This window comes from Pristiophorus japonicus, chromosome 7 (assembly GCF_044704955.1).
Source record: "Pristiophorus japonicus isolate sPriJap1 chromosome 7, sPriJap1.hap1, whole genome shotgun sequence".
In the NCBI taxonomy this organism is placed as follows: domain Eukaryota; kingdom Metazoa; phylum Chordata; class Chondrichthyes; family Pristiophoridae; genus Pristiophorus; species Pristiophorus japonicus.
In genome coordinates this window covers 245,220,744-245,244,542 of record NC_091983.1, presented here as the reverse complement: position 1 = coordinate 245,244,542, position 23,799 = coordinate 245,220,744, and the positions used below count along the sequence as shown (strand labels likewise).

Below are 23,799 nucleotides of genomic sequence, written 5' to 3'. Positions count from 1 at the left end.
CCCCCCGATGCTGACCAGTTCGCTTCCTCCTGCCCCGAGCCCAGGCCGAGTGGCCTCCCGGTGCGTTCTCCCACCCCTAGCCCAAGAGGGAGGAGACCACTCGGCTTGGGCTGGGGGTGGGACAACGCGACGGCAAGCCCTTCGCCCAGGGCTAGGGGTGGGCGAGCAGACCGGGAGGCTGAAGACAGAAGGCTACAACTACAAATTGTGCGAAGGATGGTTTTGCAAGCCTGTTCCCTCTGAGAAGTAGTATATCGATTGAATAGATCTTATTTTTCAATGTCTCATCGGTGGTTTTTGATTGCAAATGCACTCCGCATTGATTTATTTAACATTGCTAAGGCTTGGTTGGTTTATATAGTACACGTTGGTTTAGTTTATAGAGTTCCTTTTCCAACTGGACCGCGATGTCTCATTTGAACTTGAATCTCGACCTTTTGAGGTGTCTCTTGTTAAGCTGCATATGTTTTTCCCTACACGTTTTGCTTGATGCATAATCCCATGGTTTCCTTTTATGTGGTGGATGTTCAATCTCATTCTTTTTGTAATTATAGCCTTTTGTAGTTGTAGCCTTCTGTCTTCAGCCTCCCGGTCTGCTACCCCACCCTTAGCCCTGGGCAAAGTGCTTGCCAGTGCGTTGTCCCACCCCTAGCCCAAGCCGAGTGGTCTCCTCCCTCCTGGTCAAAGGCTTCCCCCCACCCCCTCTCCCTCCCCCCACTTCTCTCTTCCTCCCCCACCTCTCTCTCCCCCTCTCTCTTACCTTTCCTGCTGCTGCTGTCTGTGCATCTGCCGCATTTACCTGTGCTGATTTCCATACCTGCGCCGATTTCTTTAACTGTCCACATGGGTTTTCTCAAGTGGCCACATACGCTGGCCTAAGTAGAACTGGAGTAACTATTATCTGGCCAAAGTTGCCTAAATGGGCAAAATTGGCGTCGGTGGCTGATAACGCCCCCTTTTGAGCAAAATAATACGAACCTAAAAAAAACTAAGTCAGTTACGCTGGTGCAAATTGATTGGGGAAACTGGGGATTTTTAAGCTAGGCCAGAAAAATCAGCCTGCTCCAAAAAAAACGGAGCAAATACTGGGGAAAATCGAGCCCATATATTGAGTTCTTATGTAAAGAGGATGTCTTATTGTCTTTTGATTTTAGACATCTTCCTTTCACTTCCTTTTCTTTCCTTTCCACCCCACAATTTTTCTGTTGTCATCTGGATGTGAATGAGTGTATTTTTCATAATATAAATTCTACAGAAAAAAGAAATTCCCAGATTTGTTTTGGTTCAAAAATGATGTAATTCTGGCATAGGGGGACTAGTTTTTTTTTAGATGCATCAGATTTACACTCATTCTAAAAGCATAACTTAAATTCCAGTAGAATTAGTAACTGGTAGAAGATGCACTTGCCCCAAACGGCTGCATGAATTAAGATGACAGGATAATCAGGACCAAAGCTGCAGTAGGAGAATTGCCCCATTTTTTACTCATTCTTAGGAAGCAATGAGCAGAGTGAATAAAAGGGAACCAGTGGATGTGGTGTATTTGGATTTCCAGAAGGCATTCGATAAAATGCCACATAAAAGGTTACTGCACAAGATAAAAGTTCACTGGGTTGGGGGGTAATATATTAGCATGAATAGAGGTTTGGCTAAATAACAGAAAACAGAGAGTCAGGATAAATGGGTAATTTTCCAGTTGGCAAACAGTAACTAGTGAGGTGCCACTTGAATCAGTGCTGGGGCTTCAAATATTTATAATCTATATTAATGATTTGGGTGAAGGGACCGAATGTAATTTAGCCAAGTTTGCTGATGATACAAAGATGGGTGGGAAAGCAAATTGTGAGAAGGACACAAAAAATCCACAAAGGGATATAGTCATCATCATAAGCAATCCCTCGGAAACAAGTAAGACTTGCTTCCACTATAAAAATTAGTCCAATACGAGAACCACAGTCCCTGTCACAGGTGGGACAGATAGGCGTTGAGCGTAAGGGAGGGTGGGACTGGTTTGCTGCATGCTCTTTCCGCTGCCTGCGCTTGATTTCGGCATGATGAGACTCGACGTTCTCAGCGCCCTCCCGGATGCATATCCTCCACTTAGGGCGGTCTTTGGCCAGGGACTCCCAGGTGTCGGTGGGAATGTTGCACTTTATCAGGAAGGCTTTGAGGGTGCCCTTGTAACGTTTCCTCTGCCCACCTTTGGCTCGCTTGCCATGAAGAAGTTCCGAGTAGAGCGCTTGCTTTGGGAGCCTCGTGTCTGGCATGTGAATGATGTGTCCTGCCCAGCGGAGTTGATTAAGTATGGTCAGTGCTTGAATGCTGGGGATGTTGGCCTGGTCGAGGACGCTAACATTGGTACGTCTGTTCTCCCAGGGGATTTGTAGGATCTTGCGGAGACATCGTTGGTGGTATTTCTCCAGCAACTTGAGGTGTCCACTGTACATGGTCCATGTCTCTGAACCATACAGGAGTGCGGGTATTACTACAGCCCTGTAAACCATGAGCTTGGTGGTGGATTTGAGGGCCTGGTCGTCAAACACTCTTTTCCTCAGGCGGCCGAAGGCTGCACTGGTGCACTGGAGGTGGTGTTGAATCTCATCATCAATATGTGCTCTTATTGATAAGTGGCACCCGAGGTATGGGAAATGGTCCACGTTGTCCAGGGCCGCGCCGTGGATCTTGATGACTGGGGGGCAGTGCTGTGTAGCGAGGACAGGCTGGTGGAGGACCTTTGTCTTACGGATGTTTAGCGTAAGGCTCATGCTTTCGTACGCCTCAGTAAATATGTTAACTATGACTCGGAGTTCAGCCTCTGTATGTGCGCAGACGCAGGCGTCGTCCGAGTACTGTAGCTCGATGACAGATGCTGGGGTGGTCTTGGACCTGGCCTGGAGTCGATGAAGGTTGAACAGGTTCCCACTGGTTCTGTAGTTTAGTTCCACTCCAGAGGGGAGCTTGTTGACTGTGAGGTGGAGCATGACAGTGAGGGAGATTGAGAAGAAGATTGGGGCGATGACACAGCCCTGTTTGACCCCGGTCTAGAAGTGGATTGAGTCTGTAATGGATCCATTGGTAAAGATCACGGCCTGCATGTCGTCATGGAGCAGGCGGAGGATGGTGACGAACTTTTGGGGGCATCCGAAACGGAGGGGGACGCTCCATCGCGGTTGACAGTGTCAAAAGCCTTTGTAAGGTCGACGAAGGCCATGGATAAGGGCTGGTGCTGTTCCCTGCATTTTACCTGAAGCTGTCGCGCTGCAAAGACCATGTCTGTTTTGCCCCATAGGGGACGAAATCCGCACTGTGACTCCGGAAGGAGCTCCTCAGCCACAGGGAGAAGACGGTTGAGGAGAACTTTAGCAACGCCATTGATGAAGCAGCTGAAGATGTTTAGACCGAGGACACTGCCTGAGGAACTCCTGCAGCGATGTCCTGGGACTGAGATTCTTGACCTCCAACAACCACAACCATCTTCCTTTGTGCTAGATATGACCCCAGCCAGTTTTCCCCTTGATTCCCATTTACTTCAGTTTAACTAGACTCCTTGATGCCACACTCAGTCAAATGCTGCCTTGTTGTCATGGGCAGTCTCTCTCACCTCACCTCTGGAATTCACCTCCTTTGTCTGTCATGTATTCAACTGTCATTGCAACCCATGTATAAACTGACCTAAGTTGTACACCATGAGAACTTTGACCACTAGGTGGTGAACTTGTGGAAGACACTCCTAACCTGGACTTTCAGGTATAAAAGGGAAAGCTCCACCCACCTTCTGCACTTCAGTGCTGGCTAATAAAGGTTACTGATCACAGAGTGACCTTCTCTCAAGTGTGGGCTCGTGTGCATTTCTACTGTATAGTAAGGACATATTATTGGTGACGAGAAACTGGGATTTAAACCATGCGAGCATGGCCACTAGCAGCACAGACGAGAGGTGCTATGTTGGTGATGATTGGGACGATTTTATTGAGAGACTACAGCAAAGTTTCGTCACTAAGGAATGGCTGGGACAGGATTCGGCCGACAAACGCAGGGCTCATTTCCTGACGGTTTGTGGATCCAGGACGTACTCTCTGATGCCAGAGAAGCCGGCGGACAAGACTTTTGAAGAGCTCAGTAAGTTGATCAGGGAACACTTTAAACCGGCGAGCAGCATGCACATGGCAAGACACCGGTTTTACACGCACCGGCGGCGAGAAGGGCAAAGCATTCCAGACTTCGTGGCAGACCTCTGGCGACTGGCGAGCCTATGTAAGTTCCCAGATGAATGCAGAGCGGAGATGCTACGAAACTTTTTTATTGAGGGCATCGGGCACGCTGGGGTTTTCAGGAAACTGATTGAGACCAAAGACTTGACCCTGGAAACAGTGGCTTTGATGGCCCAGACATTTATCTCAGGGGAGGAAGAAACCAGAATGATGTTTGACAAAAATCTTGGTTTAAATGCAGCAAATGGACAGGGAGTCAACATTGTTAACGCGGCACACAGTTCTCCAGGCAGAAAGGGGCAATCGGACATGCCCGAGCATGTAGTCGAACCCAAAGGGGGAATTCAACAGAGACAATGGCTAGCTGAATGGCGATTCATGCCATTGCAAGGGACAATGCGGCCAGTAATGGGGCCATCAACACCTGTTAATGGTGCGCTTAAGGAAAGTTACAGAGACAGTCAGAGATGATCGACTGGTAATGGACCTTTTGTTTCCAACAATGGCTCATGTTGGAGGTGTGGAGGCAAACACACAGCTGGAGCTTGCAGGTATCAGCAATATACCTGCAGAAACTGCAACGTCAGCGGTCACTTGGCGCGTATGTGCAAGAAGCCTGCAGCCAGGTTGATGTACTAGGAGGATGGGCCTGATGTAAGCCCAAGAGGCCAAATGGACACTGGGGGAAATCACTGGAAGCTGAAATTCAGCGAGTCCATATGGAGCACATATACAGTTCATACACCAGGGCACCACCGATAATGATGAAAGTGCTCCTCAATGGCATCCCAGTATCAATGGATCTAGACACGGGGGCCAGCCAGTCTCTGATGAGTGTCAAACAGGTTGACAAGTCGTGGGCGTCCAAGGCCAGGAGGCCAAAATTATTGCTGATTGATGCACAGCTACGGACATATACAAAGGAGATCATTCCGGTGCTAGGCAGTGCCACGGTAGTCGTGACCCACAAAGATTCGGAGAACAGGTTGCCACTCAGGATTGTCCCGGGGGACGGTCCCGCACTGCTGGGGAGAAGTTGGCTTGCTGTCATGAACTGGAAATGGAGCGATGTCAATGCAATTTCTAATGTGGAGCGAATATCATGCTCACAAGTTCCGGAAAAATTTGTCTCACTATTTCAACCCGGCATTGGCACTTTCATGGGGACCAAGGTAGTGATTCACATAAACCCGGATACCAGGCCAGTACACCACAAGGCCAGAGCAATGCTGTACGTGATGAGGGAAAAGATAGAATGCGAATTGGACCGCCTACTGAGGGAAGGCATCATCTCGCCAGTCAAATTCAGTGAATGGGTGAGCCCGATTGTGCCGGTGCTCAAGGCGGATGGGTCGGTCAGGATATGTGATGATTACAAAGCAACCATCAATCGGGTGTCACTCCAAGACCAGTACCCGCAGCCGAGAGCGGAGGACCTCTTTGCGACGCTATCTGGTGGCAAACTTTTTTCAAAATTGGACCTGACCTCAGCTTACATGACCCAGGAGCTGGCGAGTGAGTCGAAGAAGCTGACCATCATCACGACACACAAGGGGTTGTTTGAGTACAACAGATGTCCGTTTGGGATTTGCTCAGCTGCCGCGATCTTTCAACAAAATATGGAAAGCCTCCTCAAGTCGATTCCAAGGACAGTGGTTTTTCAAGACGACATCCTCATCACGGGTTGTGATACTGAAGAACACCTCCGCAACCTGGAGGAGGTGCTAAGCAGACTGGACCGGGTAGGTCTGCGACTGAAAAAGGCGAAGTGCGTCTTCCTAGCTCCAGAGGTAGAATTCCTGGGAAAGAGGGTAGCAGCAGACGAGATCAGACCTAATGCGTCCAAAACAGAAGCGATCCAGAGAACACCCAGACCCCGTAACATGACGGAGCTGCGTACGTTCCTGGGGCTCCTGAACTATTTTGGTAACTTTCTTCCCAAATTGACCATGCTGTTAGAGCCGCTACACGTGCTCCTAAGCAAAGGTTGCGAATGGGTCTGGGGGAACAGCCATGAAAGGGCTTTTGATAGAGCACACAATTTGTTATGCTCCAACAATCTGTTAACGCTATATGACCCATGTAAGAAACTTGTTTTAACATGCGATGCTTCGTCCTATGGGGTCGGGTGTGTGTTTCAGCATGTTAATGCCAAGGGTCAGTTACAGCCGGTAGCTTACACCTCCAGAAGTCTGTCCCAGGCAGAAAAGGGCTACGGGATGGTAAGAAAAGGAAGCGCTTGCATGTGTATATGCAGTACAAAAAAATGCACCAGTACCTGTTTGGCAGGAAATTTGAGCTGGAGACAGATCACAAACCCCTAACGTCCCTTTTGGCCGACAAAAAGGCCATAAATGCAAATGTGTCAGCCCGCATACAGAGGTAGGGCACTCACGTTAGCCGCCTATGACTATGCTATTCTGCACAGACCGGGCATTGAAAACTGCATCGATGCACTCAGCAGGCTCCCACTAGCCACCACCGAGGGGGCAACCGAGCATGCTGCTGAGATGGTCATGGCTATTGAAGCTTTCGAAAGCGAAGGCTCACCCGTGACAGCCCGTCAGATCAAAGTCTGGACAAATAAAGACATGCTACTGTCTTTAGTCAAGTAATGTGTCCTGAATGGGGACTGGGCAGCCACGTACGGGGATGCCCTGAGGAATTTAAATCATTTCACAGGCGCAAGGATGAACTCTCAATTCAGGCCGATTGCCTGCTATGCGGAAACTGAGTAGTCATGCCCCAGATGGGCAGAGAGGTGTTCATCCGAGAACTCCACAATGAGCACCCGGGCATTGTCATGATGAAGGCAATTGCCAGGTCACACGTTTGGTGGCCAGGGATAGATGCAGACCTGGAACTTTGTGTTCGCAGGTGCAACATGTGTGCCTAGCTGGGCAATGCACACAGGGAAGCCTCCCTTAGATCCTGGTCCTGGCCCGCCAAGCCATGGTCACGCATCCATGGGAAAAATGTTTTTGGTTGTAGTAGACACCTATTCCAAGTGGATCGAGTGTGACATTCTCAATTCAAGCACATACTCTTCCACAGTAGAAAGTCTACGGGCAATGTTCGCAGCCCATGGTCTACCGGATGTCTTGGTCAGCGATAATGGCCCGTGCTTTACAAGCATTGAATTCCAGGACTTCATGGCAGGAAATGGTATCAACCATGTCAGAACGGCACCGTTCAAGTTGGCCTCAAACGGCCAGGTGGAACAAGCAGTGCAGATAATCAAATAGGGGATGCTCAGAATCCAAGGGGGTTCCCTACCAAGCCGTTTATCATGCCTCCTGTTGGCCAATAGATCCCGACCACACTCGCTCACAGGGGTCCGACCCGCAAAGCTGCTAATGAAAAGGACGCTCAAAACCAGGTTATCCCTTATACAGCCCACCATGAAAGAAATTGTTGCGAGCAGGCGCCAATCACAATGTGACTACCATGACTGGAATGTGAGAGCGCGATGTATTAATGTCAATGACCCTGGCTTTGTCCTCAACTACGCTGCAGGGCCTAAATGGCTCGCAGATACTGTGATTGCCAAAGAGGGGAATAGGATTCTGGTAGTTCAACTTACCAATGGACAAATCTGCCGCAAACACGTGGATCAAACAAAAAGGAGGTTCAGCAACCCCATAGAAGAAGCAGAGGAAGAACACGATGTAAAGTTCACTCCTCCACAGGTGACCGAACACTGGAACCAAGCAGAGGAGAGTCCAGTCACTGTTGGCAGTCCGGACAGGCCTGAGGCACCGCAAAGAGCAGACACTCAGGCCAGCGCCCAACAACCAGAGCCCCAACTCAGGCGCTCTACAAGGGAGCGTAAACCACCAGAGAGACTTAACCTGTGATCCCATAAGACTTTTGGGGGGAGGTGATGTCATGTATTCAACTGTCATTGTAACCCATGTATAATCTGACCTAAGTTGTACACCGTGAGAACATTGACGACTAGGTGGTGAACTTGTGGGAGACACTCCTAACCTGGACTTTCAGGTTCCAAAGGGGAAGCTCCACTCACCTTCTGCACTTCAGTGCTGGCTAATAAAGATTACTGGTCACAGAGTGACCTTCTCTCAAGTATGGGCCTCATGTTCATTTACACTGTATAGTAAGGACATATTATTGTCCATGTTTGGACCAAGTCTGCAATGAGGTCTGGAGCTGAGTGATCCTGGCGGAACCCAAACTGAGCATGTTATTGGTGAGTAAGTCTCGCTTGATAGTACTATCAATGACAACTTCCGTCACTTTGCTGATCATTCAGAGTAGACTGATGGGGCGTTAATTGGTCGGATTGAATTTGTCCTGCATTTCGTGGACAGGACATATCTGGGCGGTTTTCCATATTGGTGGGTAGATGCTAGTGTTTAGGGCTCCCGCTAGAACAGCGCACATCGGAGAGGCCTACATAATTTGTAGAACAAAAATTGTGCCGAATACTTACCTCGCGATTCTCTGATATCTGTTGGCCCATTTCCAGGTCGGCGCAGCGCATAAGGAGCTGCTGGGGCGGAGCTCCAGCCCTGCGCCAAAAACAGTGCCGGCAGCTGCACGCGTGTGCAGTGGAGACTCCGTGCGTGCGCAGTAGCTCCCGGCCCTCCCAGCGCGTCCTGTCTCCGGGCAACGACCCTATCCCAGGCCGAAGGGACGTTGCCCCTATCCCGGGCCGAGTGGCCAGATGCATCTTACCTTGTCGGCAGGGCCGCCCGGCCCCTCGCTGGGGGCGGGCCCCGCCCGAAGTCCTCGGCGGGATCCGTTCACCTTCTTCTCCCCACTCCCCCCATTCATCATCTTCTTCGCCCCCCCCCATTCATCTTCCTCTCCTCCCCCTCCATGTTCATCTTCCTCTCCCCCCCCCCGTTCATCATCCTCTCCCCCCCCGTTCATCTTCCTCCCCCCCCGTTCATCATCCTCTCCCCCCCATTCATCTTCCTCCCCCCCCCGTTCATCTTCCTCTCCCCCCTTCAGCTTCCTCTCTCCCCCGTTCATCTTCTCCCCCCTCTTCTCCCCCTCTCTTCTCTTCTCTCCCCCTCTACCCCTCCTCTTCTCCCCCTCTCTTCTCTTCTCCACCCCTCTTCCCGCCCTCTCTTTTCTTCTCCCCCTCTCTTCTCTTCTCCCCCTCTCTTCTCTTCTCTCCCCCTCTTCTCTCTCCCCCCTTCACTCCCTCCTCTTCTCCCCCCTCTTTTCTCCCCCTCTCTTCTCCACCCCCTCTCTTCTCCCCCTCCTTCTCTCCCCCCTACCTCTTCTCTTCTCTCCCCTCCTCTCTTCTCCCCCCCTCTCTTCTCACCCGCCCTTCTCCCCGGTGTTGCAGTAGGTGAATAGAAATAATTTTTTATTTATTGTGATATTTCATTCGTTTTTTTATTTTTTATTTTTTTATTTTTTTTGATTGATTTATTGGTTGATTTATTGATTTATTTATCATTTATTATTGATGATAGCTCTTTATTTGTAAAAGTGAAGTGTTTAATGTTTGTAAAGCCCCGTCTGCCCCCCCACCCCCCATTCTGTTATCTCTCGATCCCTACGCCTGATTTCTAAGTGTCGGCAAGGTTTTTCTGAGCGTACAAAAATCTACACTTACTCCATTCTAAGTTAGTTTGGAGTAAGTTTTCGCTGCCTAAACTTTCAAAACAGGCGTAAGTAGCTGGACACGCCCCCTTTTGAAAAAAAAATCTGTTCAAAAATGAAACTATTCTAACTCACTAAAACTGGAGCAAACTAAATGCCGAGAATTTCAATTTCTAAGATGCTCCATTCTAAACTAGTTGCTCCAAAAAAATAGGAGCAACTCAGGGCGAAACTTGAGTCCATTGTGTTATAAGTGGAACAGCTTGGCTAGAGGCATGGCTAGTTCTGGAGCCCAGGTTTTCAACACTACAGTCGGGATGTTGTCACAGCCAATAGCCTTTGCTGTATCCAGTGAGCTTAGCCGTTTCTTGATGTCACGTGGAGTAAATCGAATTGGCTGAAGACTGGCTTTTACAATGGTGGGGACGTCAGAAGGAGGCCGATATGATCATCCACTCGGCACTTCTGGCAAAAGATTGTTTTAACCTCAGGTGCTGGGCTCCGCTATCATTAATGATGGGGATGTTTATGGAGCTTCCTCCTCTTGTTAGGTGTTTAATTGTCCACCATCAATCGCCACTGGAGTTTTAATCTGATCCGTTGATGGTGGGATCGCTTAGCTCTAATAGCATTCTGTTTTTACTGTTTAGCATGTTTGTCGTCCTGTGTTTTGATGCGTCCCCAGGTTGGCACCTCATTTTTACATATGCCAGGTACTGCTCCTAGCATGCGCATCTGCACTCATTGAATCTATCTATCTGAGCCTTGAATGTACTCAACTACTCAGCATCACAACCTTTTGGGATAGAAAATTCCAAAGATTCACAACCCTCTGAGTGAAGAAATTCCTCCTCATATGAGCCTTAAAATCCAGCCCTTTTTCCTGAGACTATGGCCTTAGTTCTAGACTCTTCAGCCAAGAGAAACAACCTCTCAGCATCGACCTGTCAATCCCACTCAGAATCTTATATGTTTCAATGAGATCACCTCTTATTCTTCTCAACTCCAGACAGTAAAGGTCCAATTTACTCAATCTCTCCTCATAGGACAACTGTCCCATTCCAGAAATCAATTTAGTGAACCTTCGTTGCACAGCCTCTAAGGTAAGTAGACCCTTCCTCAGATAAGGAGACTAAAACTGTGTACAGGTCTCACCAAAGTCCTGTACAATCATAGTAAGACTTCCTTACTCTTATACTCCAACCCCCTTGCAATAAAGAACAACATGCCATTTGCCTTTCTAATTGCTTGCTGTACCTGCATGCTAACTCTCTGTGTTTACTGTACAAGGCTACCTAACCCTCTGTGTTTCCTGTACGAGGACCCCTAATTCACTTTGAGCACCAACAGTGAATAGTTTCTCACCATTTAAAAAATATTCTGTTTTTCTATTCTTCCTACCAAAGTGAATAACCTTACATTTCCACACATTATACTCCATCTGTCACCTTATTGTCCACTCACTTAACCCGGTCTATATCCCTTTGTGGCTCTTTGTGTCCTCTTCACATCTTACTTTGCCAATTGGCTTTGTATCATCAGCAAACTTGGATACTGGATGTGATGGTCGAGGGTTTTAAAAGAAGTGGCTATAGAGATAGTGGATGCATTGGTTGTCATCTTCCAAAATTCTATAGATTCCGAGTTGTCCTATTCATGCTTATGGGCTTTCTGTAGTTACGGAATTTTCATATGCATCAATTGGAATTCTCTTCTTTTAGTGGTCGGGCTGCCCGATGTGATCCCGCATGCGCCCCTGGGATTCGTGGCCCTCAATCCGCAGGTACCCAGAGAGGCTCAGGACCACCAATCTCTGTACTTCCCGGACCACCAGGTACGCAGGCATTTTATTTGTGGATCGGAGGCATTTCACCGCGAAAAGCCTCCAACCGCAAATTCAGGGCCGTTATCTTACCATTACCACCTTGCTGTTTGTAGGACCTTGCTGTGTGCAAATTGGCAGCCACATTTCCTAAATTACAACAGTGACTAACATTCCTTCCTTTCTCTTTCTCGCTCTATCTCTTGCTCCCTCTCGTTCTTTCTTTCTCTCTCCCTCTTTCTCTCTCTCTCTTTCTGTCTCTCTCGTTTACTCTCTCTTTCTTTCTCTTTCACCCTTTTTTCCTTTCTCTCTTTCTTTCTCTCTTTCTCACTTTCTTTCTTTCTAATTTTGTATCTTCATTCTTGAACTACTGGAAACTGCTTTTATCAGCTGTTCCCTAATGTGTTGATCCTCCTTCTTAGGCAGTCCCTTGGAGTCAACGATGACTTGCTAAAAATGAGTTCCCAGGTGACTGAGGAGTCCAAATGCGGGACCTACAGTCTATGTCATAGGTGGGGCAGACGGTAGTTGAAGGAACGGGTGGGTGGGGTGCCTGGGTTGCCATGCACTCCTTCCACAGTCTACTCTTGGCTTCAGCTTGCTCCCGGCAAAGAAACTCGAGGTGTTCAACGTCTTCCCGGATGCTTTTCCTCCACTTTGAGCAGTCTTGGGCCAGGGATTCCCAGGTGTTGGTGGGGATGTTGCATTTTTTCAACGAGGCTTTGAAGGTGTCCTTGAAGCATTTCCTCTACCCACCTGGGGCACGCTTACTGTGTCAAAACTCCAAGTAGAGCGCTTGTTTTGGGAGTCTCGTGTCAGGCATGCAGACGATGTGGCCCGTCCAAAGAAGCTGATCGAGTGTGGTCAATGCTTCGATGCTGGGGATATTGGCCTGAGCGAGAATGCTGACGTTGGTGCGCCTATCCTGCCAATGGATTTGCAGGATCTTGTGGAAGCAGCGTTGGTGGTACTTCTCCAGGTTTTGAGGTGCCTGCTGTAGATAGTCCATGTTTCTGAAGCATATAGGAGGAGGGCGGGTGTCACCACTGCTCTGCAGACCATGAGCTTGGTGTTGGTCTTCAAACACTCTCTTCCTCAGGTGACCGAAGGCTGCACTAACACACTGAAGGCGGTGTTGGACCTTGTCGTCGATGTCTGTCTTTGTTGACAGTAGGCTCCCGAGGTATGGAAAATGGTCCACGTTGTCAAAGGCCTCGTCATGGATTTTGATAACTGGGGGCCAGTGCTGTGTAGCGGAGGCAGGTTGGTAGAGGACCTTTGTCTTACTGATGTTTAGTGTAATTCCCTTGCTCTCGTACGCCTCGGTAAAGGTGTTGACGATGGCTTGGAGTTCGGCCTCCGAGTGTGCACAGATGTAAGCGTTGCCTGCATATTGTAGTTCAATGACAGAGGATGGGATGACCTTAGATCTGCCCTTGAGGCGGCAGAGGTTAAACAGATTCCCATTTGTTATGTAATTTAGCTCCAATCCAACAGGGAGCTCGCTGAGGGTGAGATGGAGCATTGCAGCAAGGAAGATCAAGAAGAGCGTTGGTGCGATGAGACAGCCTTGCTTGACCCCGGTCCGAATGTGAATTGGGCCTGTTCTGGATCCATTGTTTAGGATCATGACTTGTATGTCATCGTGAAGCAGGCGGAGGATGGTGACAAACTTTTGTGGGCAGCCAAATCTGAGGAGGACGCTCCATAATCCCTCACGGTTGACAGTGTAGAAGGCCTTTGTGAGGTCAAAAAAGGCCATGTACAAGGGTTGGTGCTGTTCCCTGCATTTCTCTTGTATTTGCCGCGTGGTTAACATCATGTCCATTGTGCCTCTTAGTGGGCGGAATCCACATTGCGAATCTGGGAGGAGCTCTTCAGCCACAGAGAGAAGGCAATTGAGGAGGATTCTTGCGATAACTTTCCCTGTGGCCAACAGCAGGGAAACTCCTCTGTAGTTGCCGCAGTCGGACTTGTCACCTTTCTTGAAGATGGTCACGATTATGGCGTCTCAGAGATCTCCTGGCATGCTCTCCGGCTTCCAGAGAAGAGAAATGAGGTCATTTATTTGCGCCAATAGTGCTTCTCCGCCATGTTTTAGTGCCTCGGCAGGGATTCCATCTTCGCCTGATGCCTTGTTGTTCTTCAGTTGTCGGATGGCCTTTTCTACCTCGTGCTTAGGTTATGCTGAGATGGTGGCGGGTACCATGCTGCGGGATGGAGTCGAGGACACTCACATCGAAGACAGTGTCTCAATTGAATAGATCTTCGAAGTGCTCCTTCCAGCGGGCACTGACTGCCTCTCTGTTCTCTCACATGTACTGCGTTCCCTAGCCACCGACTCCATTCCTCTCCCTAGCATCTGTCTGAGGCTGAACCAGACTGTTTGCAACCTCGGTGTCATATTTGAAATGAGCTTCTGGCCACATATCCGCGGCATAAGTAAAACTGCCTATTTCCACCTCCGTAACATTGTCTGTCTCCACCCCTGCCTCAGCTCATCTGCTGCTGAAGCCCTCATCCATGCCTTTGTTACTTCTAGAGGACTGACTACTCCAACACACCCCTCGCTGGCCTCCCACATTCTACCCTATGTAAGCCCATGTCCTAACTCGCTCCAACTCCCGCTCATCCATCATCCTTGTGCTCGCCAACCTGCATTGGTTCCCGGTTAAGCAACACCTCAATTTCAAAATTCTCATCCTTGTTTACAAATCCCTCCATGGTCTCGCCCTTCCCTATCTCTGTAATCTCCTTCAGCCTCACAACTCTCCGAGATGTCTCCTTTCCTCAAATTCTGCCCTCTTGAGCATCCCTGATTATAACTGCTCAGCTATTGGTGGCTGTGCCTTCATCTGCCTGGGCCCTAAGCTCTGGAACTCCCTCCCTAGAATCTCTGCCTTTCTACCTCTCTTTCCTCCTTTAGGATGCTCCTTAAAACCTACCTCTTTGACTCTGCAATTCTAATGTCTTCTTATGTGGCTCGGTGTCAAATTTATTGTTTGGTCTTATAACACCCCTGTGAAGTGCCTTCTGATGTTTTACGATGTTAAAAGTGCCATATAAAAAAACAAATTGTTGTTGTTGATCCATCCTTTCATAATTTTAACCACTTCAAACATATCAGCCTGTAAACTGTGTTAATTTGTGTGATCTTTCCCAGACCCTGCATACTCTGACAGGTCGGTGCTGGAGGTCACTGGAAATGTGATTCCAGTGTAACTGGGAGCATAGTCAGTATAATTTTGGGGCCACAATATTTGGTGTTCTTATCGTAAATAAACAATCTGAGAATTGAACTTACTTTAATAGTTATCTATTTCTCCCTCCTCCAGAGCACATGAAAATGTCTCTCATGGTGGAAGCCAAAGCTTGGACAATGGTACTTTGTCGGTTCTTGAACGAACAGTACAAGGGCAAAATGACAGCGATAACATCATTTATCAGTGAACAAATGAAGAATTTGACCCGACCTATTCAAGATCTGGATGATGTTAGATTTGCCATGGAGTCTTTAGCAAAAATACGACATAATGAGATACAGATGGATATGACTTTGGGACCCATTGAGGTACGTGACCTTTCAGAGCATGTCTTCAACACATTTGTTTCTTTTCATTCTCCTACAGTTTTCAGGCTTTTAAAATCTAAACTTGACCTCGTCTAAATAATTTCCCTAATTTACTTAATTTCTTCTAAGCCCCAGCTGTTTACATTGTACATTAATGATTTCGACGAGGGAATTAAATGTAGTTTCTCCAAATTTCCAGATGACACTAATTTGGGTGGTAGTGTGAACTGCGAGGAAGATGCTATGAGGCTGCAGAGTGACTTGAATAGGTTAGGTGAGTGGGCAAATGCATGGCAGATGAAGTATAATGTGGATAAATGTGAGGTTATCCACTTTGGTGGTAAAAACAGAGAGACAGACTATTATCTGAATGGTGACAGATTAGGAAAAGGGAAGGTGCAACGAGACCTGGGTGTCATGGTACATCAGTCATTGAAGGTTGGCATGCAGGTACAGCAGGCGGTTAAGAAAGCAAATGGCATGTTGGCCTTCATAGCGAGGGGATTTGAGTACAGGGGCAGGGAGGTGTTACTACAGTTGTACAGGGCCTTGGTGAGGCCACACCTGGAGTATTGTGCACAGTTTTGGTCTCCTAAATTGAGGAAGGACATTCTTGCTATTGAGGAAGTTCAGCGAAGGTTCACCAGACTGATTCCTCGGATGGCGGGACTGACATATCAAGAAAGACTGGATCAACTGGGCTTGTAGTCACTGGAGTTCAGAAGAATGAGAGGGGATCTCATAGAAATTCTGACGGGTTTAGACAGGTTGGATGCAGGAAGAATGATCGCAATGTTGGGGAAGTCCAGAACCAGGGGTCACAGTCTAAGGATAAGGGGTAAGCCATTTAGGATCGAGATGAGGAGAAACTTCTTCACCCAGAGAGTGGTGAATCTGTGGAATTCTCTACCACAGAAAGTTGTTGAGACCAATTCACTAAATATATTCAAAAAGGAGTTGATGTAGTCCTTACTACTAGGGGCTCAAGGGATATGGCGAGAAAGCAGGAATGGGGTACTGAAGTTGCATGTTCAGCCATGAGCTCATTGAATGGCGGTGCAGGCTTGAAGGGCCGAATGGCCTTCTCCTGCACCTATTTTCTATGTTTCTATGTTTCTATACTAGCTTAATGGTGTCCTTCACTATATACCTTGGCTTGAAATGAAGCTTTTCAACAAACACTTAAGAGGGCATTTTAACTCCCTTCACCGGGCAGAAATCGGGCAAAAAGGAAGTTATGTTCCCTGTGGGCTCACGCACTGATACCACCCTGTGGCTATTTTAAAGCCAGGTGGTTGTGACATTGCCTGACCCAGGCAGAAGCCTAATCAATATATGCAAATTGGGGTCTATCACTCAGATAGAAGTACAAAGCCATTTAACGACCTACTAGGAGGCATTTAGACGTACCGTAAAAGTTGCCGGACACCTTATGGGCACTTATTTTTGTGGGGCCAGGTATAGCAAGAGTGAGAAAGTGATGCTTCAGTTGTACAGAGCCTTTGTTTGTCAGACCCCATTTAGAGTCCTGCATTCAGTTTTGGTAAACCGAACCTCAGGAAAGCTCTATTTGCCTTGGAGTGGGTATAGTGCAAATTCACCAGATTGAAGCTGGGACTTAAAGAGTTAAATTATGAGGACAGGTTGCATAATCTTGGTTTATATTGTCTTGAGTTTAGAAAGTTGAGGGGTGATCTAAACAAATTCTTTCAAATTATAAAAGGATTCGATAGGCCGCAATTGTCCCACAAAAAAGCTGGTGGGTTTGGAGCATGGCGGCAGCTAAATGGTTAAAAATGTGAATCTCGACCTGATCCCGCTTCCAACACGCCTCCCTGAACAAAATTCCAGCCAGAGAATCTATTTCCTCTGGTGGGGGTATCCAGAGGGAATAAGTCAAAAATTTAAGCTTGGCTATTCAGGAAGCCCTTTTTCACAAAAAGGGTGGTAGGAATCTGGAACTCTAACCCAAAAGACTGTGGATGCTGGGACAATTGATATTTTAAAGGATATCAAAAGATAAGGATGTGCAGAAGGGTGGGTAAATTACGTTGAGGTAAAGATCAGCCATAATCTAATTGAATGGTGCAACAGGATCATGGAGCTGAATAGTCAATTATTCCTGTTCCTATCTCGCAGGACTTCCTAACCAAATAATAATTCTTGAAATGCAAGCATTGTTGTTATGCAGAAATACAGCTGCCAATTCCACACAGCCAGGTCCAACAAACAGCAAATTAGATGTAAAGTTGTTAATTGAATTGGTTGAGGGAAGAGTGTTGGCTAGAGCACTGGGAAAGCTTGCCGCTCTTCAAATTGCACCATGGGCGCTACTTGAACATCTACCTGAACAGACAGATAAGATAGGGCCTTGGATTTAACACCTTAGCCAAACATAGAAACAAAAGAGGCCTAATAAAAAATGGAACATTGAGCCAAAGATGGAGATATTAGGATGGGTGACCACAAGTTTGGTCAAAGAGGTAGGTTTTATGGAGAGGGAGGCAGAGAGGAAGAAGAGCAGTAGCAGCAGGGATACAAATTTGGCTAAGGGATAGAAAACAGAGTTGTGGTGAATGGCAGGTTTTGGGTATCGAGGGAGGTATACAGTGGTATTCCCCAGGGTTCAGTACTAGGACCACTGATGTTTTTGATATACATTAATGACTTGGACTTGGGGGTACAGAGCACAATTTCAAAGTTTGCAGATGACACAAAACGTGGGGAAAAAGTGACACGAAGAAAGAGGAAGATAGTAATAGACAGGCTGGTGGAATGGCAGCTGAATTCAATGCAGAAAAGTATGAGGTGATGCATTTTGGTAGGAAGAATGAGGAGAGACAATACAAGCTAAATGGTACAATTTTAAAGGGTGTGCAAGATCAGAGAGATCTGAAGGTGTTTGTGCACAAATCTTTGAAGGTGACAAGAACAAAGCAGTTAACAAATCATGAGATCCTTGGCAAAAGTCAGAAAGTTATGCTAAACCTATATAAAACACTAGTTCAGCCTTAGCTGTTGTATCCAATTCTGGGCACCACACTTTGCAAAGGACATGAAGGCTTTGTAGAGGGTACAGAAGAAGTTTACTGGAATGTTTCCACAGATTAGAGATTACAGTTACATGGATAGACTGGAGAAGCTGGGGTTGTTCTCCTTAAAACAGAGAAGGCTAAGAGGAGATTTGATAGAAGTGTTTAAAATTGTGAATGGTTTAGATAAGAGTAAATAAAGAGAAGCTGTTTCCAATGGCTGAAGGGTCCAAAGAACCAGAAGTGACATGCGTAAAAAGATCGGAAAAACCTTTTTACGCAACGAGTGGTTAGGATTTGGAATCCACGGCCAGATAGGGTGGTGGATACAGATTCAATAGTAGTTTCCAAAAGGGAATTGAATGAATCCTTAAAGGAGACATTTGCAAGGATATGGGGAAAGGACCAGGGAGTGGGGCTAACTGGATTGCTCTTCAAAAGAGCCAACACAGACTCGATGGGCTGAATGGCCTCCTTCTGTGCTGCACTATTTATGATTTTATTAACACATAAACATACAAATGAAGAACAGAGAAAAAACAGCAGGTCTGTCGAGCCTGTCCCATACTGTTATGTTATGATTATACATCATGACTCCCCAGTGCTCCCAAACACCACCAGCCATATGTTTTTCTGAAAATTCAGGTAAAGCAAAATCCTCGGCTAATTCTGGGAAATTGCTGTCCAACCCCTAAAGGTGATCAAAACGAGTTTTGGGACACCACCGTAATGATCCAATATCCCACCTAGATTTAGTGTGCCGTGATATCAGCTTAAGCCAAAGATCTATCCTGCTCCCTTTTGAACAATAAATATAGTATTTTCACTTCTGGTTGAGTACCATGCAGGAGCTGTTTAATAATCAACATTGGAAAACAACTACTTACGAATTTGATTGATGCCTGTTAAAGGCCAGTAACAGGAAACTCGTGTTTAATTGCACCATTGGTAGCCCTTCTATCGTAGACTATTATTCATTTAATTTATTCATTCATGAGATGTAGGCATTGCTGATAAGACCGGCATTTATTGCATATCCCAAATTGATGTTGCGAATGTGGTGATGAGCCACCTTCTTGAACCACTGCAGTCTGTTTTTTGAAGGCTTCCCCATAGTACTGTTAGGGAGGGAGTTCCAAGAATTTGACCCAGCGACGATGAAGGAATGGCAATATATTTCCAAGTCAGGATAGTGTGTGACTTGGAGGAAAACTTGGAGGTGGTGGTGTGATTGCTGCCCTTGTCCTTCTAGGTGGTTGAGGTCTTAGGTTTGGGAGGTGCTGCTGAAGAAGCCTTGGCGAGTTGCTGCACTGCATCTTGTAGATAGTACACACTGCAGCCATGGTGCATCGGTGGTGGAGAGATTGAATGTTTAAGGTGGTGGATGGGGTGCCAATAAAGTGGCCGCTTTGTCCTGGATGGTGTCGAGTTTCTTGAGTGTTGTTGGAGCTGCATTCATCCAGGCAAGTGGAGACTATTCCATCACACTTCTGACTTGTGCCTTGTAGATGGCTTTGGGGAGTCAGGATGTGAGTCAGTCACTGCAGATTACTCAGCCTCAAAGCTGCTCTTATAGCCACAGTATTTATATGGCTGGGTCAGTTAAGTTTTTGGTCAATGGTGACCCCCAGGATGTTGATGGTGGTTGATTCAACTTTGGTAATGCTGTTGAATGTCATGGGGAGGTGGTTTGACTCTCTTCTGTTAGAGATAAGTTATTGCCTGTCACTTGTGTAGCATGAATGTTACTTACCACTTATCAGCCCAAGGCTGAATGCTATCCTGGTCTTACTGCATGCTGGCATGGACTGCTTCATTTTCTGAGGAGTTGCGAATGATACTAAACACTGTGCAATCATCAGTGAAGACCCTTTCTAACCTTATGATGGAGAGAAGATCATTGGTGAAGCAGCTGAAGATGCTTGTGCATAGGACACTCCCTGAGGAACTCCTGCAGCGATATCCTGGGACTGAGATGATTGGTTTCCAACAACCACAACCTTTGTACTAGATATGACTTCAGCCAATGGAGAGTTTTCCCTCTGATTCCACTGACTTCAATTTTACGAGAGTGATGCCACACTCGGTTAAAAACTGCTTTGATGTCAAGTGCAGTCACTCTAAAATTCAGCAAGTCTGTAATGAGGACAGGAGCCAAGTGATGCTGGCGGACCCAAAGAGAGCATCAGCGAGCAGGTTATTTGTGAGTGTCATTTGATAGTACTGTTGACAACACCTTGCTGATAATTGAGAGTAGGCTGATGGGGCGGTAATTGGCCAGATGGATTTGCCCTGCTTTTTGTGGACAGGAAAAACTTGGGCAATTTTCCACTTTGTCAGGTAGATCCCAGCGTTGTAGTTATACTGGAACACCTTGGTTAGAGGTGCAGGTAGTTCTGGAATGCATGTCTCAGTACTACAGCTGGGATGTTGTCAGGGCACATAGCCTTTGCTGCATCTAGTGCTGTCAGCTGTTTTTTCATGTTACCTGGAGTGAATCGTGTGTTCCTCAGGAGGACAAGCCGGATCATCCACTCAGCACTTCTGGCTGAAGATGGATGCAAATGCTTTAACCTTGTCTTTTGCAGTCACGTGCTAGGCACCACCATCATTGAGGATGGGGGTGTTCATGGAGCCTCCTCCCGTTAGTTGTTTAATTGTCCACCACTATTCTCAACAGGATGTGGCAGGGCTGCAGAGCTTTGATCTGATCTGTTGGTTGTGGGATCACTTAGCTTTGTCTATAGCATGCTTCTGCTGCTTAGCATTTATGTAGTCCTGCAATGCAGCTTCACCAGGTTGGCACCTCATTTTTAGGTGTGCTTGATACTGCTTATGGCATGCTCTTCTGCACTCCTCATTGGTCCCCTGTTTTGATGGTAATGGAAGGGCCTTGAGGTTACAGATTTTGGTGGAATATAATTCTGTTGCTGCTGATGGCCCACAGTGCTTCATGGATGCCCAGTTTTGAGCTGCTCGATCTGTTCAGAATCTATCCCATTTAGCACAGTGGTAGTGCCACACAACAAAATGGAGGTTGTCTACAGTGTGAAGATGGGACTTCGTCTCCACAAGGACTCTGCGGTGGTTACTCCTACCAATGTCATCATGGATAGATGCATTTGCAACAGATAGATTGGTGAGGACAAGGTCTAGTAGGTTTTTCCCTCGTGTTGATTCTCTCACCACCTGCTGCAGGCCCTGTCTGGCAGCTATGTTCTTCAGGACTCAGCCAGCTTGGTCAGTAGTGGTGCTACTGAGCCACTCACTCTTGGTGATGGACACTGAAGTTCCCCCCCCCCGCCGCCTCCCCACTCCCGCCCAAGAGTACATGTCCTCAGTGCTTCTTCCAAGTGGTGTTCAACATGGAGGAGTACTGATTCATCAGCTAGGGGAGAGGGTGATAATCAGCAGAAGGTTTCCTTGCCCTGTTTGACTTGAAGCTACAAGATTTCATGGGGTCCGGAGTCAATGTTGAAGACTCCCAGGGCAACTCCCTCCCAACTGTATACTAGTGCTCCCTCCTCTGGTGGGTCTGTCCTGCCAGTGGGACAGGATATACCCAGGGATGGTAATGAGAAATCTTAAAGATATGGCTGAATAGTATTAGGCAGCCCCTCGTATCGAGGATGACCTGCTTCCACACCAAAGAGGGATTAGTTCACATGTGTTTCAATGATTGACCTGAAATTCTAGGTCCTGAACTACATACTGAAGGGTGGAAGATGCCTGTGCATGGATTCTTTTAACGTGGGTTGGCCGTTACACACCAGCCACCACACGGGCTTGACAGAGCTAGGTCTTGATCCAGTGGCAAGGGTTAACAAAGACGACTGCAGACCAAGCTGAATGAAGATATGGAGTTGGCTGAAAGATATGATTATATCAGCTGTTGCTTGACTGGTAAGTGGGACAGCTCTCCCAATTTTGGTAAATAGAATCATAGAAATTTACAGCACGGGAGGAGGCCATTTCGGCCCATCATGTCCGCGCCAGCCGACAAAGAGCTATCCAGTCTAGTCCCACTTTCCTTGGTCTGTAGCATTGTAGACCATGGCACTTCAAGTGCACATCCAAGTACTTTTTAAATGTGGTGAGGGTTTCTGCCTCTACCGCTCTTCCAGGCAGTGAGTTCCAGACTCCCACCATCTGGTGAAAATATTTACTGTCAAATCCCCTCTGAACCTCCATCCAATTATTTTAAATCCATGCCCCCTGGTTGTGGCCCCCTCAGCCACGGGAAATAGGTCCTTACTATCCACTCTGTCTAGGCCCCTCATAATTTTATACATCTCAATGTCACCCCTCAGCCTCCTCTGTTCCAAAGGAAACAAACCCAGCCTATCCAATCTAACCTCATAGCTAAAATTCTCCAGTCCAGGCAACACCCTTGTAAATCTCTTCTGTACCCTCTCGAGTGCAATCAAATCTTTCCTGTAATGTGGTGATCAGAACTGAAAACAGTACTCTAGCTGTGGCCTAACTAGTGTTTTATACAGTTCAAGCATAACTTCCCTGCTCTTGTATTCTATGCCTCAGCTAATAAAGGCAAGTATTCCATATGCCTTCTTAACCACCTTATCTACCTGGCCTTCAGGGATCTTTGGAGATGCATTCCAAGGTCCCTTTATTTCTCTACACTTCTCAATGTCCTACCATTTAATGTGTATTCCCTTACCTTGTTAGGCCTCACCAAATGGATTACCTCACATTTCTCCGGATTTAATTCTTATTGCCAATGTTCTGCTCACCTGACCAGTTCATTGATATCATTTTGCAGTCTGCAGATTTTTTCTTCATTATCAACCACATGCCCCATTTTTGTATCATCTGCAAACTTCTTAATCATACCCCCTACATTCAAGTCTGAATCATTGATATATACCACAAAAAGCAAGGAACCTAGTACTGAACCCTGCGGAACCCCACTGAAAACAGCCTTCCAGTCATATGTCCCCAGATGTTAGTGAGGTGAACTTTGCAGGGCTGAATGTACTGGATGTGCCTTTGTTGTGTACGAGTCCGGTGCCGAGGTCATTGCTGGGTGGTCTGTCCGATTTTATTTTTGTAGCTTTTCGTAGCAGTTTCATACAACTGAATGGCTTGCTAGGCCATTTTAGATGGCAGTTAAGAGTCCATCGCATTGCTGTGTGTCCTGAGGCACACGTAGGCCAGACCGGGTAAAAACAGCAGAGTTCCTTACCCAACCAGATTGATTGTTACAACAATCCAGTAGTTTCATGGTCACCATTACAGATACTAGCTTTTTATTCCAGATTAGGAACATAGAAACATAGAAAATAGGTGCAGGAGCAGGCCATTCAGCCCTTCTAGCCTGCACCGCCATTCAATGAGTTCATGGCTGAACATGAAACTTCAGTACCCCCTTCCTGCTTTCTCGCCATAACCCTTGATCCCCCGAGTAGTAAGGACTTCATCTAACTCCCTTTTGAATATATTTAGTGAATTGGCCTCAACTACTTTCTGTGGTAGAGAATTCCACAGGTTCACCACTCTCTGGGTGAAGAAGTTTCTCCTCATCTCGGTCCTAAATGGCTTACCCCTTATCCTCAGACTGTGACC

General features: G+C 47.0%; 1 protein-coding gene across 2 annotated transcripts in view; it reads left to right on the top strand.

The window, feature by feature from the left end:
* The window catches only part of LOC139267485 (dynein axonemal heavy chain 8-like), a 2,569,686-nt gene that overhangs the window by 1,361,406 nt on the left and 1,184,481 nt on the right, over positions 1-23,799 (top strand). For both annotated transcript variants that reach the window (XM_070885867.1, XM_070885866.1), the window contains one exon: positions 14,949-15,184. In XM_070885867.1, coding sequence (XP_070741968.1) covers positions 14,949-15,184 — 236 coding nt within the window. The remainder of the gene's footprint in view (positions 1-14,948; positions 15,185-23,799) is intronic.